The 12,575-nt window shown below is 41.5% G+C and overlaps 2 protein-coding genes across 3 annotated transcripts in view; both read left to right on the top strand.

Moving 5' to 3' along the window:
- Positions 1 to 102: 102 nt before the first annotated feature.
- On the top strand, positions 103 to 2,619 carry LOC109908689 (E3 ubiquitin/ISG15 ligase TRIM25-like). Its single transcript, XM_020507340.2, has 2 exons — positions 103 to 168; positions 392 to 2,619. The coding sequence occupies exon 2, from the start codon at positions 439 to 441 to the stop codon at positions 2,059 to 2,061; it is 1,623 nt and encodes a 540-aa protein (XP_020362929.1). The 5' UTR covers positions 103 to 168; positions 392 to 438; the 3' UTR covers positions 2,062 to 2,619.
- A 3,716-nt stretch (positions 2,620 to 6,335) lies between these two features.
- The window catches only part of chchd6a (coiled-coil-helix-coiled-coil-helix domain containing 6a), a 62,666-nt gene continuing 56,426 nt past the window's right edge, over positions 6,336 to 12,575 (top strand). The window contains exons 1-2 of one of the 2 annotated variants that reach the window (XM_020506538.2): positions 6,336 to 6,580; positions 11,010 to 11,106. In XM_020506538.2, coding sequence (XP_020362127.1) covers positions 6,497 to 6,580; positions 11,010 to 11,106 — 181 coding nt within the window. In that variant the 5' untranslated portion in view covers positions 6,336 to 6,496. The remainder of the gene's footprint in view (positions 6,581 to 11,009; positions 11,107 to 12,575) is intronic. The other variant, XM_020506539.2, reaches the window with a different exon arrangement.

Below are 12,575 nucleotides of genomic sequence, written 5' to 3'. Positions count from 1 at the left end.
AGACAGTGGAATTGTAATTTAAAGTGAAGTGTTTACAGTAAACACGGTAATATGGGGGACATGTTTGTATGTACAATACTGAGTTCATCCATCTTACATGGCAGTTTCCTATAACCCAAGCAACCATTCGTGTACAACTCTTCACCAGATCCTAATTTCTTTCCTCAGGTAAGAGATTATTTTTGTTCGTTTAAATACTTTTGATTAGTGGATTCAGAACATATTTTAAGAATGACGTTATTATTTGTTCTGTCGACTTACTGTCAAGGATGGCAGGAGTCTTGGCAGTTTCACTTCTAGGAATGCTATTCAGCATACGTTACGACTTTGGTTGCCAGTAAATATCATTGCTCACTTCCTTGTCTTGCTCTCATTCCCTTTGTCTCTTCAGTATGCTCTGAGGCCAGTGTGGAGAATCAGAGTGAACAAGGAAGGACCATGCCTCTGTCTAAAGCAGAGAAGCTGTTAGAACATGAGCTCAGCTGCCCTATCTGCCTAGAGCTCTACACAAATCCGGTCTATCTGCCCTGTGGCCATAACTACTGCCTTGCCTGCATTAACGCTACAGACGCCAGCAGTGGAGAGAAGAGCCTGCCTCGCTGCCCTGAGTGCAGAGAAGAGTACAGTGGTACAGAGACACTGCACAAGAACTTCAAGCTCTGCGGCATCATAGAAGGCTACAGGGCCATTGCGCTAGTGGAGAACCTTGGGAGAGAGCCGCTGGAGGTACACTGTGACCACTGCCTGGACACAGAGACGTTGGCCATCAAGACCTGTCTAAAGTGTGAAATGTCCCTGTGTGTCAGGCACCTGCAGCGCCACACTGAGAGGGAATCCTTCAGGAGCCATGACCTGGTGGAGCCCCAGACTAAGCTGGGCCTGAGGAGCTGTGCTATCCATGGACGCCTGCTGGAGTACTTCTGTGTCAGCGACATGACCTTCCTCTGCGCCTCCTGCTTCATCAAGGGCACCCACCAGAATCACGATGTCCTGACTATCGAGGTGGCTGAGGAGGAGATGAGGCGGGTCCTAGAGAGCCGGAGCAAGGAAGTGGCCAACAGGCTGCAGCTGACCGAGACCCTGCTGCAGAGGGCTGCTGAGGACCAGGGCACCTCTGATGCTGTGGGGGACAAGCTGATGTCTACTGCTGTGGCCCTGATGGACAGCATGGCTGGTCTGGTGAGCAGGTACAGGGACAGGATGAGCCTGCTGCTGGAGGAGGAGAGAGGCCATCAAAGGAAGATCTGGCAGAGTGGCCTGGGGCTCCTAGAGGAACAGCAGAAGGAGCTGATGGAGGCCAACCAGAGCTCTGCCGAGGTCCTCTCAGTGACTGATAAGCGTCTGTTCATCCACAGGTTCCTGCTGATCGAATCCCAGCTCACGGAAGTGGTGACAGGCACTGTGGCCAGAGTGCTCTCCAAAGAGCCTCTCAACACCAAGCGGCTTCAAGCCAGCCTGAGGATGAATGACTTCAGGGCAGAGATGGGGCAGCTCCTCCAGACCCTCAATGTCCAGCTCAACCCTCTGGAGTTGACCTTCAACAACACCACAGCGCACCCCAGCCTGCTGCTCTCCAACGACCTGCGGACAGTCAAGTACATTGGCACCAAGCAGGCCTCCACTGATAACCCAGAGAGGTTCAGTACCGCGCCCCAGGTCCTCTGCTCCCAGAGCTTCACAAGTGGGGAGCACATCTGGGTGGTGGAGGTGGGCGACCAGAGCATGTGGTCAGTGGGCTTGTGCTACAAGAGCGTGCCCAGGAGGGGTGACCACAGCCGGCTGGGCCACAACCCAGTCTCCTGGCGTCTGCAGTGGAAGAACAAGAAGCTGACGGCGTGCCATGCCTCCTCAAACATGGCGCTGGTTGAAAAGACCAATCAGCCGCTGAGGGTGGAGGTGGCACTGGACTATGAGGGGGGCACACTGATCTTTCACAGCACCAAGGGCTGTCGGGAGCACCTGCACACGTTCAGGGCTGTGTTCAGAGAACCTGTGTACCCTGCGTTCAGCATCCACTCCACCACAGCACAGTCCTGGATCACCCTCCAGAATGGAGTGTGACACCTCAGCTTCCCTGTATGTCCATCTATTAACCTTGAAGTGCCTTTGTTACTAACTAACCCAATCAATATCTGTAAATTATTCTAGGAATGGATCATATCACCAAACGTGAGTCAATTCTAATGAAACAGAATGTAATTGCCTCTTAAAATATACAGTAGAATCTGAATTCAAATGTAGTTCAGGCAGGTCCTTATATTGCTGTTTCATACATACATTACATACATGATTAGACGTAGTAAGTACAGATATGTATTGCTATTCGTAACTAAAGGAATGTAATTTCATTATTTTGTAAAGAGACGTGACTGTATTTGATGAGTGTTGCATTGTTTCATTCAGACCATACGTCTTGGTGGTTTTACATTGAGTTGTTTTAGAGTTGATACTTATTCATCAATGTACTATAGTAGGCCAGGCCTACAGTACATGTGAATATTGGATACTTTATATTTGTATTTGTTTCAGGGACAATATGAAACGAACATGTGTGATTTGTAATTGTATTTGAAAATCAGTTCACTTTGGATTCATACACAATAAACAGCTATAAGGCAATGATACTGTACTTTGTGAATCAAAGTGGTTGTTGTGGAAAGACTTGATCTTCAGGGGAGACACAATGTTTATCTGACAAATACACAGTGGTGGAAAACAGATGTCATACTTGAGTAAAAGACTTGATCTTCAGGGGAGACACAATGTTTATCTGACAAATACACAGTGGTGGAAAACAGATGTCATACTTGAGTAAAATACTTGATCTTCAGGGGAGACACAATGTTTATCTGACAAATACACAGTGGTGGAAAACAGATGTCATACTTGAGTAAAAGACTTGATCTTCAGGGGAGGCACAATGTTTATCTGACAAATACACAGTGGTGGAAAACAGATGTCATACTTGAGTAAAAGTAAAGATAAAGTACATCAATAGAAAATGTCTTAAGTCAAAGGGAAAGTCACACAGTAAAATACTACTTGAGAAAGTCCAAATGTATCTCATGTACAGTGGTGGGAAAAGTCTTCAGTTGTCATACTTGAGTAAAAGTAAAAAGTAAAAGTAAATGCTATACATCAAATGTCTTATATTAAGCAAACCAGACGGCACAGGGGCACACTCAGACATAATTTACAAACTCAGTATTTGTGTTTAGTGAGTTCGCCAGATCAGGGGCAGTAGGAATGACAATGCGTTATATTGATAGGTGCGTGAATTGGACCATATTGCTGTCCTGCCTCAGCATTTGAAATGTAATGAGTAGTTTTGGATGTGAGGGAAAATGTATGGCAGTAAAATGTACATATTTTCCTTAAGAATCTAGTGGAGTAAAAGTAAAAAGTACAGATACCCCAAAAAACAACTTAAGTGGAACTTTTATGAAGAGATTTCCAAGGCTTCAGAAGATTTAACCTGTATAATTTAAATGAGCAAAATGATGTATGTCCACAGTTCAAATGTTGAAGTCAGTAACTTAGTAGGACAGAGGGTGTGAAAGAGATGACTCTAGCAAAGCTTTCCAAGAATAACATCCCATGAGGCCCCACTCTGAAAGGTGAAAACAGTTTAACACATGCTGTACCCATCTTCAATTAGAACAACCAAGCGACCTTGACAAACCAACATAAATACATTGGACATTGTCAAAGACTCCAGTCACTAAAGTCATAGACTATTCTCTCTGCTAACGCACAGCAAGCAGTACCGGACCGCCAAGTCTAGGACCAAAAGGCTCCTTAACAGCTTCTACCCCCAAGTCATAAGACTGCTGAACAATTAATCAAATGGCCACCCGAACTATTTACATTGACCCCCCTCTTTGTTTTTACACTGCTGTTTATTATCTATGCATAGTCCCTTTACCCCTACCCACATGTACAAATGACCTGGACTAACCTGTACCCCTGCATATTGACTCGGTACCGGTACCCCCTCTATATAGCCTCATTATTGTTATTGTATTGTGTTAGCTTTTATTTGATTTCGTAAATATTTTCTCAACTCTATTTCTTGAACTGCATTGTTGGTTACGGATTTATAAGTAAGCATTTCACGGTAAGGTCTACACCTGTTGTATTCCGCGCATGTGACAAATAAGATTTGATTCGAACACAAATATAAACACAACATGTAAAGTGTTGGTCCCATGTTTCATGACCTGAAATAAAATAGTTCCATATGCACAAAAACCTTACTTCTCTAAAATGTTGTGCGCAAATTTGTTTACATCCCTGTTAGTGAGCATTGTATCCTTTGTCAAGATAAGCCATCCATCTGACAAGTGTGGCATATGAAGAATCTACGGAGGAGTATTTCTGTCTATAATAAAGCCCTTTTGTCGAGAAAATCTCATTCTGATTAGTTGGGCCTGGCTCCCCAGTGGGCTTTTCTTGGCTCCCAAGTGGGCTGGCCTATGTCCTCCCGGGCCCACACATGGCTGTCTACATCCCTGTTAGTGAAGATTGTATCCTTTGTCAAGATAATCCATCCATCCATCTGACAGGTGTGCCATATGAATAATCTACGGAGGTGTATTTCTGTCTGTAATAAAGCCCTTTTGTGGAGAAAATCTCATTTGGATTAGCTGGGCCTGGCTCCCCAATGGGGTCTTCTTGGCTCCCAAGTTGGCTGGCCTATGTCCTCCAGGGCCCACCCATGGCTGCGCCCCTGCCAAGTCATGTGAAATACTGAATTTATTTCAATAGACTGATTTCCTTATATAAACTGTAACTCAGCAAAATCTTTGAATGTTGCATTTATATGTTGCGTTTATATTTTTGTTCACGATACATTTCTCACACTAAAGAACCTGGCAGGCAAAAATAATCTCTTAAAGGGACATGATGGTGTTTGTCCTAAGGCTACAATGTACTAAAACTACCAATAATCACATTTGATTGTTAACCTATGTTTGCCTCAATGTACACTGTTGATTTCAGAAAAGCAAAACAGACATTCATCCTTATGAATGCCCTTTTACAAAAAGTCCCACTGTACCGTACAAATCACCACACCCTGTCTCAGGGATGGCTAACTCTGGAAATTAGTTTTTGTCTCTACTGAGTTAGGAAATCAGCTTTTAGTTTTCTCGCACCTTATTTGTGGAACAATCTTCAAAATGTTCTTACATTTTTTGTTCTGTTTTTTGTTTGTTTGTCTGGGCCAATTCAGAAAGCTGACTGAGGACCTTAATGCTGATTAATGTGTTTGTTTGTCTGGGCCAATTCAGAAAGCTGACTGAGGACCTTAATGCTGATTAATGTGTTTGTTTGTCTGGGCCAATTCAGAAAGCTGACTGAGGACCTTAATGCTGATTAATGTGTTTGTTTGTCTGGGCCAATTCAGAAAGCTGACTGAGGACCTTAATGCTGATTAATGTGTTTGTTTTTTATGACCATATTTTTCTTTCTGCTTGCATTTTGTATTTATATTTTCATGTGTATTTTCTGTCATTTATGTAACTTAGGGCTCATCTATAAAAAATACATTGGTCTCAGAATGACTCCCTGATAAAATGAAGGTTAAATAAATAGAAAATTATTAAGTAGGTACACACACTGGTTTCTGTCTTCCAATCTATCTTGCCCAACAAAACACATATTGGTTCTGATAGCTCATGGCCTGCGTATTTTGCAAACAAATATATATATATATATATATATATATATATTTTTTTTTTATAAATGTATTTTATTCATAATACAAAAATCAACTTACATTGCTACATCAACATGTCTGGCAAACCAAACCAGGTATTAACAATGCTCAAACATACAAAACATATCAATAAAAATAAAATACAAAAAAGAAACAATTATATTCACTCTGAAAATATCTTATTATAATGATTCATGAAGATGTTATTCTTTTTGTTATTCACTAGGGTTAGTGTTTTAATAAGATAATTCAATTCAATCAGAAACATTGGTAATTTTGGTATAGAATTTTGACATTTTTGTTTGTGTATAAAGTATTTGGCAACAAGAATTTAAAAAATTACATTCATTTCAGTGGTTTTGTTATCATTGCAATATTAACATATTATATATTTTATGTTAAAATGATAGGCAGTGTTCATAATGGTAAATAAGTACTTTGCAAGGTTTTCCCAAAATTCGGACACAAGTTTACATTCATTTTGCAAAACTTTGTGCACAGTGCCCTCTACTGACATATGACGTCGAAAATCGCATTAAAACAAATTAAACTACATTTCCCCTTAACCTTTCGGTAGCACCTCGAACGTCCACAAATTCCATTGGATCACATCACATAATCGTCCTATGGCGTACGAGAATACAAACCCATCCATTTATATTCAAATTCGTATGATTCGTTCTCGTATAGAGATTCAATCTGTCAAAAATAGCTGTCAACACAGTGGGGAAGTGAACACCCTTTTCTACCATTTGGAAGAATATTTGGACGATAGAGATGGGATCTGGTCAAAGTGCGACCAGGAAAGTGTCTTTTGGAGTGGATGATGAGGACAGAGTACGGGTTCTTCGTGGAGTAAAGGTAACATTCTTGGTTGCTGTCATAATTATATCTAGCTAGCTAGCTAGTTACACTAACGTTAGCAAGGTGGTGTTCAAATGTGTCACCAGCGTGAGACGAATGTTTCAATTCAATAGCTTTTTGTCTAACTGGTACAATAGTATTCGGTCCAATGGCTGTGAAAGGATGCTAGCTACATGTAGTGAGTGATGCTGCCAGACTAGCGCAGCGATGCCCCTATTTCTGTCACCTCGTATGAACTGGGCGAGGTTAATAACGTTAGCTAGCTAGGACATACGTGGTCATATAAAATGAGCCATTTAGGCGGGTGTATGCAGGATAAGAAACCTGTCATCACAGCAATGCATGTTAGCTAACTAGACATAATCTCGAGGCCTACTGTTCTAGTGGTTTACACTATAAGCCGATTGGGTATGGTAGCCAGCTAGTGACTAGCCAGACAGGCAGGCAGGATCATGCTGACCAGACCACTCGCGCGAAGGTTGCTCTTGTCCAGACGCGATCAGGACACGCAGGTTGAAATATCAAAACGAACTCTGAACCAACTATATTAATTTGGGGACAGGTTATAAATAATTTAAACATGTATGACAATTTCGCTAGCTAATGTGTCCTGGGATATAAACATTGGGTTGTTATTCTACCGGAAATGCACAAGGTCCTCTACTCCGACAGTTAATCCACAGATAAAATAGTAAACCAAGTTTGTTTCTAATAATCTCTCCCCCTTCAGGCTTCTTCTTTAGAATTTATATGGCAGTTGCCAACCAACTTTAAGGTGCATTACCACTGGACTGGTAGTGGTAATGGGACCGAGAGACTGAAAAACAGCTTCTATCTCAAGGCCATCAGACTGTTAAACAGCCACCACTAACATTGAGTGGCTGCTGCCAACATACTGACTCAACTCCAGCCACTTTAATAATGGAAAAATTGATGTAAAAAATGTATCACTAGCCACTTTAAACAATGCCACTTAATATAATGTTTACATACCCTACATTACTCATCTCATATGTATATACTGTACTCTATACCATCTACTGCATCTTGCCATCTTTATGTAATACATGTATCACTAGCCACTTTAAACAATGCCACTTTTATATGTTTACATACCCTACATTACTCATTTCACATGTCTATACTGTACTCGATACCATCTACTGCATCTTGCCTATGCCGTTCTGTACCATCACTCATTCATATATTTTCATGTACATATTCTTCATCCCTTTACACTTGTGTGTATAAGGTAGTTATTGTGAAATTGTTAGGTTAGATTACTCGTTGGTTATTACTGCATTGTCGGAACTAGAAGCACAAGCATTTCGCTACACTCGCATTGACATCTGCTAACCATGTGTATGTGACAAATAAAATTGGATTTGATTTGACTGGGGTGGCTGGGGTCTTTGACCATTTTTAGGGCCTTCCTCTGACACCGCCTGGTATAGAGGTCCTGGATGGCAGGCAGCTTAGCCCCAGCGATGTACTGGGCCATACGCACTACTATGCTTTTTAACCTATCCCCAAATTAATATAGTTGGTTCAGAGTTCATTTAGATTTTTCAACCTGCATGTCCTGATCGTGTCTGGTGTGGGTGGACAAAATCAACATGTGTGCGATGACGCCCGCGTGAGTGCGGTCTGGTCACAATGTAACGCGATCGTGGCAAAAATACATTTAGACATGTATGTTATTTAATGATTACATCCAGACTGCTCGCGCGCATCAACGAGTGGGTGCGTAGTCAGGCTCTAAAATAGTTTTGGTTAAAAAAATGTATGCTTGACGCGCTGAAAGTCCTGCTTCTCCCATCCCATTGATTTTTAGAAGCATATACCCACATGGGTGATTGAAAGATGAACTGAGGTCCACGCTCCAGTCCAGTTGGTGGTGATGATAATGCACCTTAACAGTTGGTTGCCAACCGCCATATAAAGTCAACAGAAAACTGACAGAAGAGAGATTTCTAGAAACAAACTAACTGTAAACGTCCCCTTTTATCTGTGTATTTATTCTCGGAGTAGAGGACACACACTTGTGTGACTCAAAATGGGTCAAAATTCCAAGAAAAAAGGCAATTTCAGGTAAAATAACAACCAATGTTTATATCCAATGACAAATTAGCTAGCAAGCTCAAGCTAGCTATCTAGCATGAGTAGAGGACCTTGTGTATTTCTGGTAAAATAAGAACCCAATGTTTATATCCCAGGACAAATTAGCTAGCTAAATTGCCATAAATATTGAAATGCTTTTCAACCTGTCCCCAAATTAATATAGTTGGTTCAGAGTTCATTTTGATATTTCAACCTGTGTGTCCTGATCCGATAAACACCAGTCTCAAAGTCAACAGTGAAGAGGTGACTCCAGGATGCTGGCATTCTAGGCAGAGTTGCAAAGAAAAAGCCATATCTCAGACTGGCCAATAAAAGATTAAGATGGGCTAAAGAACACAGACACTGGACAGAGGAACTCTGCCTAGAAGGCCAGCATCCCAGAGTCGCCTCTTCACTGTGTTAAGGTTTTCTTCCGGTGAAGGAGAGGAGGACCAAAATGCAGCGTGGTTATTTTGATACATGTTTAATAAAAGAATAAACATGAACAATACAAAACAAGAAACGTAACGTGAACCTAAACAGCCTATCTGGTGCAAACAAACACAGAGACAGGAACAATCACCTACGAAACACTCAAAGAATATGGCTGCCTAAATATGGTTCCCAATCAGAGACAACGATAAACACCTGCCTCTGATTGAGAACCACTTCAGGCAACCATAGACTTTTCTAGACAACCCCACTATACCACAATCCCAATACCTACAAAACCCCAAGACAAAACACACCACATAATTAACCCATGTCACACCCTGGCCTGACCAAAATAATAAAGAAAACACAAAATACTAAGACCAGGGCGTGACGCACTGTTGACGTTGAGACTGGTGTTTTGCGGGTATTATTGAATAAAGCTGCCAGTTGAGGACTTGTGAGGCGTCTGTTTCTCAGACTAGATACTCTAATGTACTTTTCCTTTTGCTCAGTTGTGCACCGGTTCTTCCCACTCCTCTTTCTATTCTGGTTAGAACCAGTTTGTGCTGTTCTGTGAAGGGAGTAGTACACAGCGTTGTATGAGATCTTCAGTTTCTTGGCAATTTCTCGTATGGAATAGCCTTCTTTTCTCAGAACAAGAATAGACTGATGAGTTTCAGAAGGAATTTCTTTGTTTCTGCCCATTTTGAGCCTGTACTTGAAACCCACAAATGCTGATGCTCCAGATACTCAACTAGTCTAAAGAAGGCCAGTTTTATTGCTTCTTTAATCAGGACAGACAACAGTTTTCAGCTGTGCTAACATAATTGCAAAAGGGTTTTCTAATGATCAATTAGCCTTTTTTAAATGATAAACTTGGATTAGCTAACACAGCATGCCATTGGAACACAGGAGTGATGGTTGCTGATAATGGACCTCTGTACGCCTATGTAGATATTTCATAAAAAAATCTGCCGTTTCCAGCTACAATAGTCATTTACAACATTAACAATGTCTACACTGTATTTCTGATCAATTTTATGTTATTTTAAAAACAAGGACATTTCTAAGTGACCCCAAACCTTTGAACGGTAGTGTACATTAGATGGTATGAAGAAGGAATTCTCCAAGCCACAGCTTCATACACTTGTCAGACATAGAGAACTGATACTGTATACAGGTTGTTCGGGTGCGATTGGTCCGTGGGTGGCTTTACATTTTTTTTGTGATTCCTCATGTCTTACGTTTTGGTAGGAAGAATTTTCGTCCAAATCAGATGTTGGGTACTATATTTAGTATCATCAGAATCCTATAAATTAAAATGGGCAATTTGGATGCAATCAATTATCTTAATTTCTCAGAGATCAAATAGAAGTTCAACAAAATAATGTTTCAGGAATGCCAATTTTACCTCTCTAACTGAACGATTTCAGAATAATCTGTGATGGTGGGTGTCATAGCTTGCTGAAATGACATGGAATGACTCAACACACACTCGTTGCAGACTGTTGAACCTTTGCACCTGCTGTCTGCCCTACGGGGAGTTTAGTCTAGAATAGACGTTGCCTTGTAAAAGTATCTTCTTGCTATTGATCAGTTTCTCTGAAATTATATCAACACATTATCATTGTCAACTAGTGAATAGAGTTTGATTATGGCATATAAAGGCTTTAAGAGTAGCTTGTCGAGTGTTTATAAATCAGTAATGAACAGTGACCTTTATAGGCTAACACACAAATTATGTGACGTACAACTATGGATAAACCCTCAACGAATCCTTTTATAAATTGTAAATAAAGAGGTTATTGAAAAATGACAAAATAATCTCAAGGGTTTTCAGGGATATGTTAGCCTTAATGCTAATCTTCCCTCTCGTCACTGTTGTGTTCAGCTGTCAGAGGATGTTCTCCAGAGGATGAGGGGAGCAGGTCCTGCCAACCAAACAGCAGACCTCAAACCACCTCCACCCACCAGCCCCAAGAAAGAAAGTAAGCTAATTTACCACCTCCACGTTTCAATCCTGCTCAACTCTTTATGACCCAACATAACAGAAAAAATGTAATAGCTGATGATAAATCTGTTTCACATAAGTAAGTGGGTTTTGAGACCTGAATGTACAGCCACATCGACCAGAGTAGGTGACTGGTCACAATAATACACCAAGGACATACAGTGACTTTGGAAAGTATTCAGACCCCTTGACTTTTTCCACATTTTGTTACGTTACAGCCTTATTCTAACATTGATTTAAATTGTTTTCCCCCCCTCATCAATCTACACACAATACCCCATAATGGCAAAGCAAAAACATGTTTAGAGAAATGTTTGCTAATTTCTTAAAAATCAAAAATATAAATATCACATTTCCATAAGTATTCTGACCCTTTACTCAGTACCTTGTTGAGGCACCTTTGGCATTGATTTACAGAATTAAGTCTTCTTGGGTAGGATGCCACAAGCTTGGCACACCTGTAGTTCTTTGCAGATCCTCTCAAGCTCTGTCAGGTTGGATGGGGAGCGTTGCTGCACAGCTATTTTCAGGTCTTTCCAGAGATGTTTGATCAGGTTCAAGTCTGAGCACTGGCTGGGCCACTCAAGGACATTCAGACTTGCCCCGAAGCCACTCCTGTATTTTCTTGGCTGTTTGCTTAGGGTTGTTGTCCTGTTGGAAGGTGAACCTTCGCCCCAGCTCTAGAGCAGGTTTTTTTATCAAGGATCTCTCTGTACTTTGCTCCGTTCATCCAGTCCCTGCTGTTGAAAACATCCCCACAGCATGATACTGCCACCACCATGCTTCACCGTAGGGATGGTGCCAGGTTTTCTCCAGACATGACGCTTTCAGGCCAAAGAGTTCAATCTTGGTTTCATCAGACCAGAGAATCTTGTTTCTCATGGCCTGAGAGTCTTCAGGTGCTTTTTGGCAAACTCTAAGCGGGCTGTCATGTGCCTTTTACGGAGGAATGACTTCTGTCTGGCCACTCTACCATAAAGGCCTGATTGGTGTAGTGCTGCAGAGATGGTTGTCCTTCTGGATGGTTCTCCCATCTCCACAGAGGAACTCTGGAGCTCTGTCAGAGTGACCATCGGGTTCTTGGTCACCTCCCTGACCAAGGCCCTTCTGCCCCGATTTGCTCAGTTTGGCTGGGGCGGCCAGCTCTAGGAAGGTTCCAAACTTCTTCCATTTAATAATGATGGAGGCCATTGTGTTCTTGGGGACCTTCAATGCTGCAGACATATTTTGGAACCCTTTCCCAGATCTGTACTGAGACACAATCCTGTCTCGGAGCTCTACGGACAATTTCTTCAACCTCATGGCTTGGTTTTTGCTCTGACATGCACTTTCAAAGGGTCTGAATACTTATGCAACATTTCAAAAAAACTTTTTCACTTTGTCAGTATGGTGTGTTCTTGTGTGTAGATTGCTGAGGATATATATATTTTAAAATCTATTTTAGAA

Source organism: Oncorhynchus kisutch, linkage group LG17, assembly GCF_002021735.2.
Source record: "Oncorhynchus kisutch isolate 150728-3 linkage group LG17, Okis_V2, whole genome shotgun sequence".
NCBI lineage: Eukaryota > Metazoa > Chordata > Actinopteri > Salmoniformes > Salmonidae > Oncorhynchus > Oncorhynchus kisutch.
This window is presented reverse-complemented; position numbering and strand designations above follow the sequence as displayed.

Excerpts from the sequence above, each read along its gene's own strand:
- LOC109908689 (XM_020507340.2), top strand. The coding sequence starts at position 439 with ATGCCTCTGTCTAAAGCAGAGAAGCTGTTAGAACATGAGCTCAGCTGC.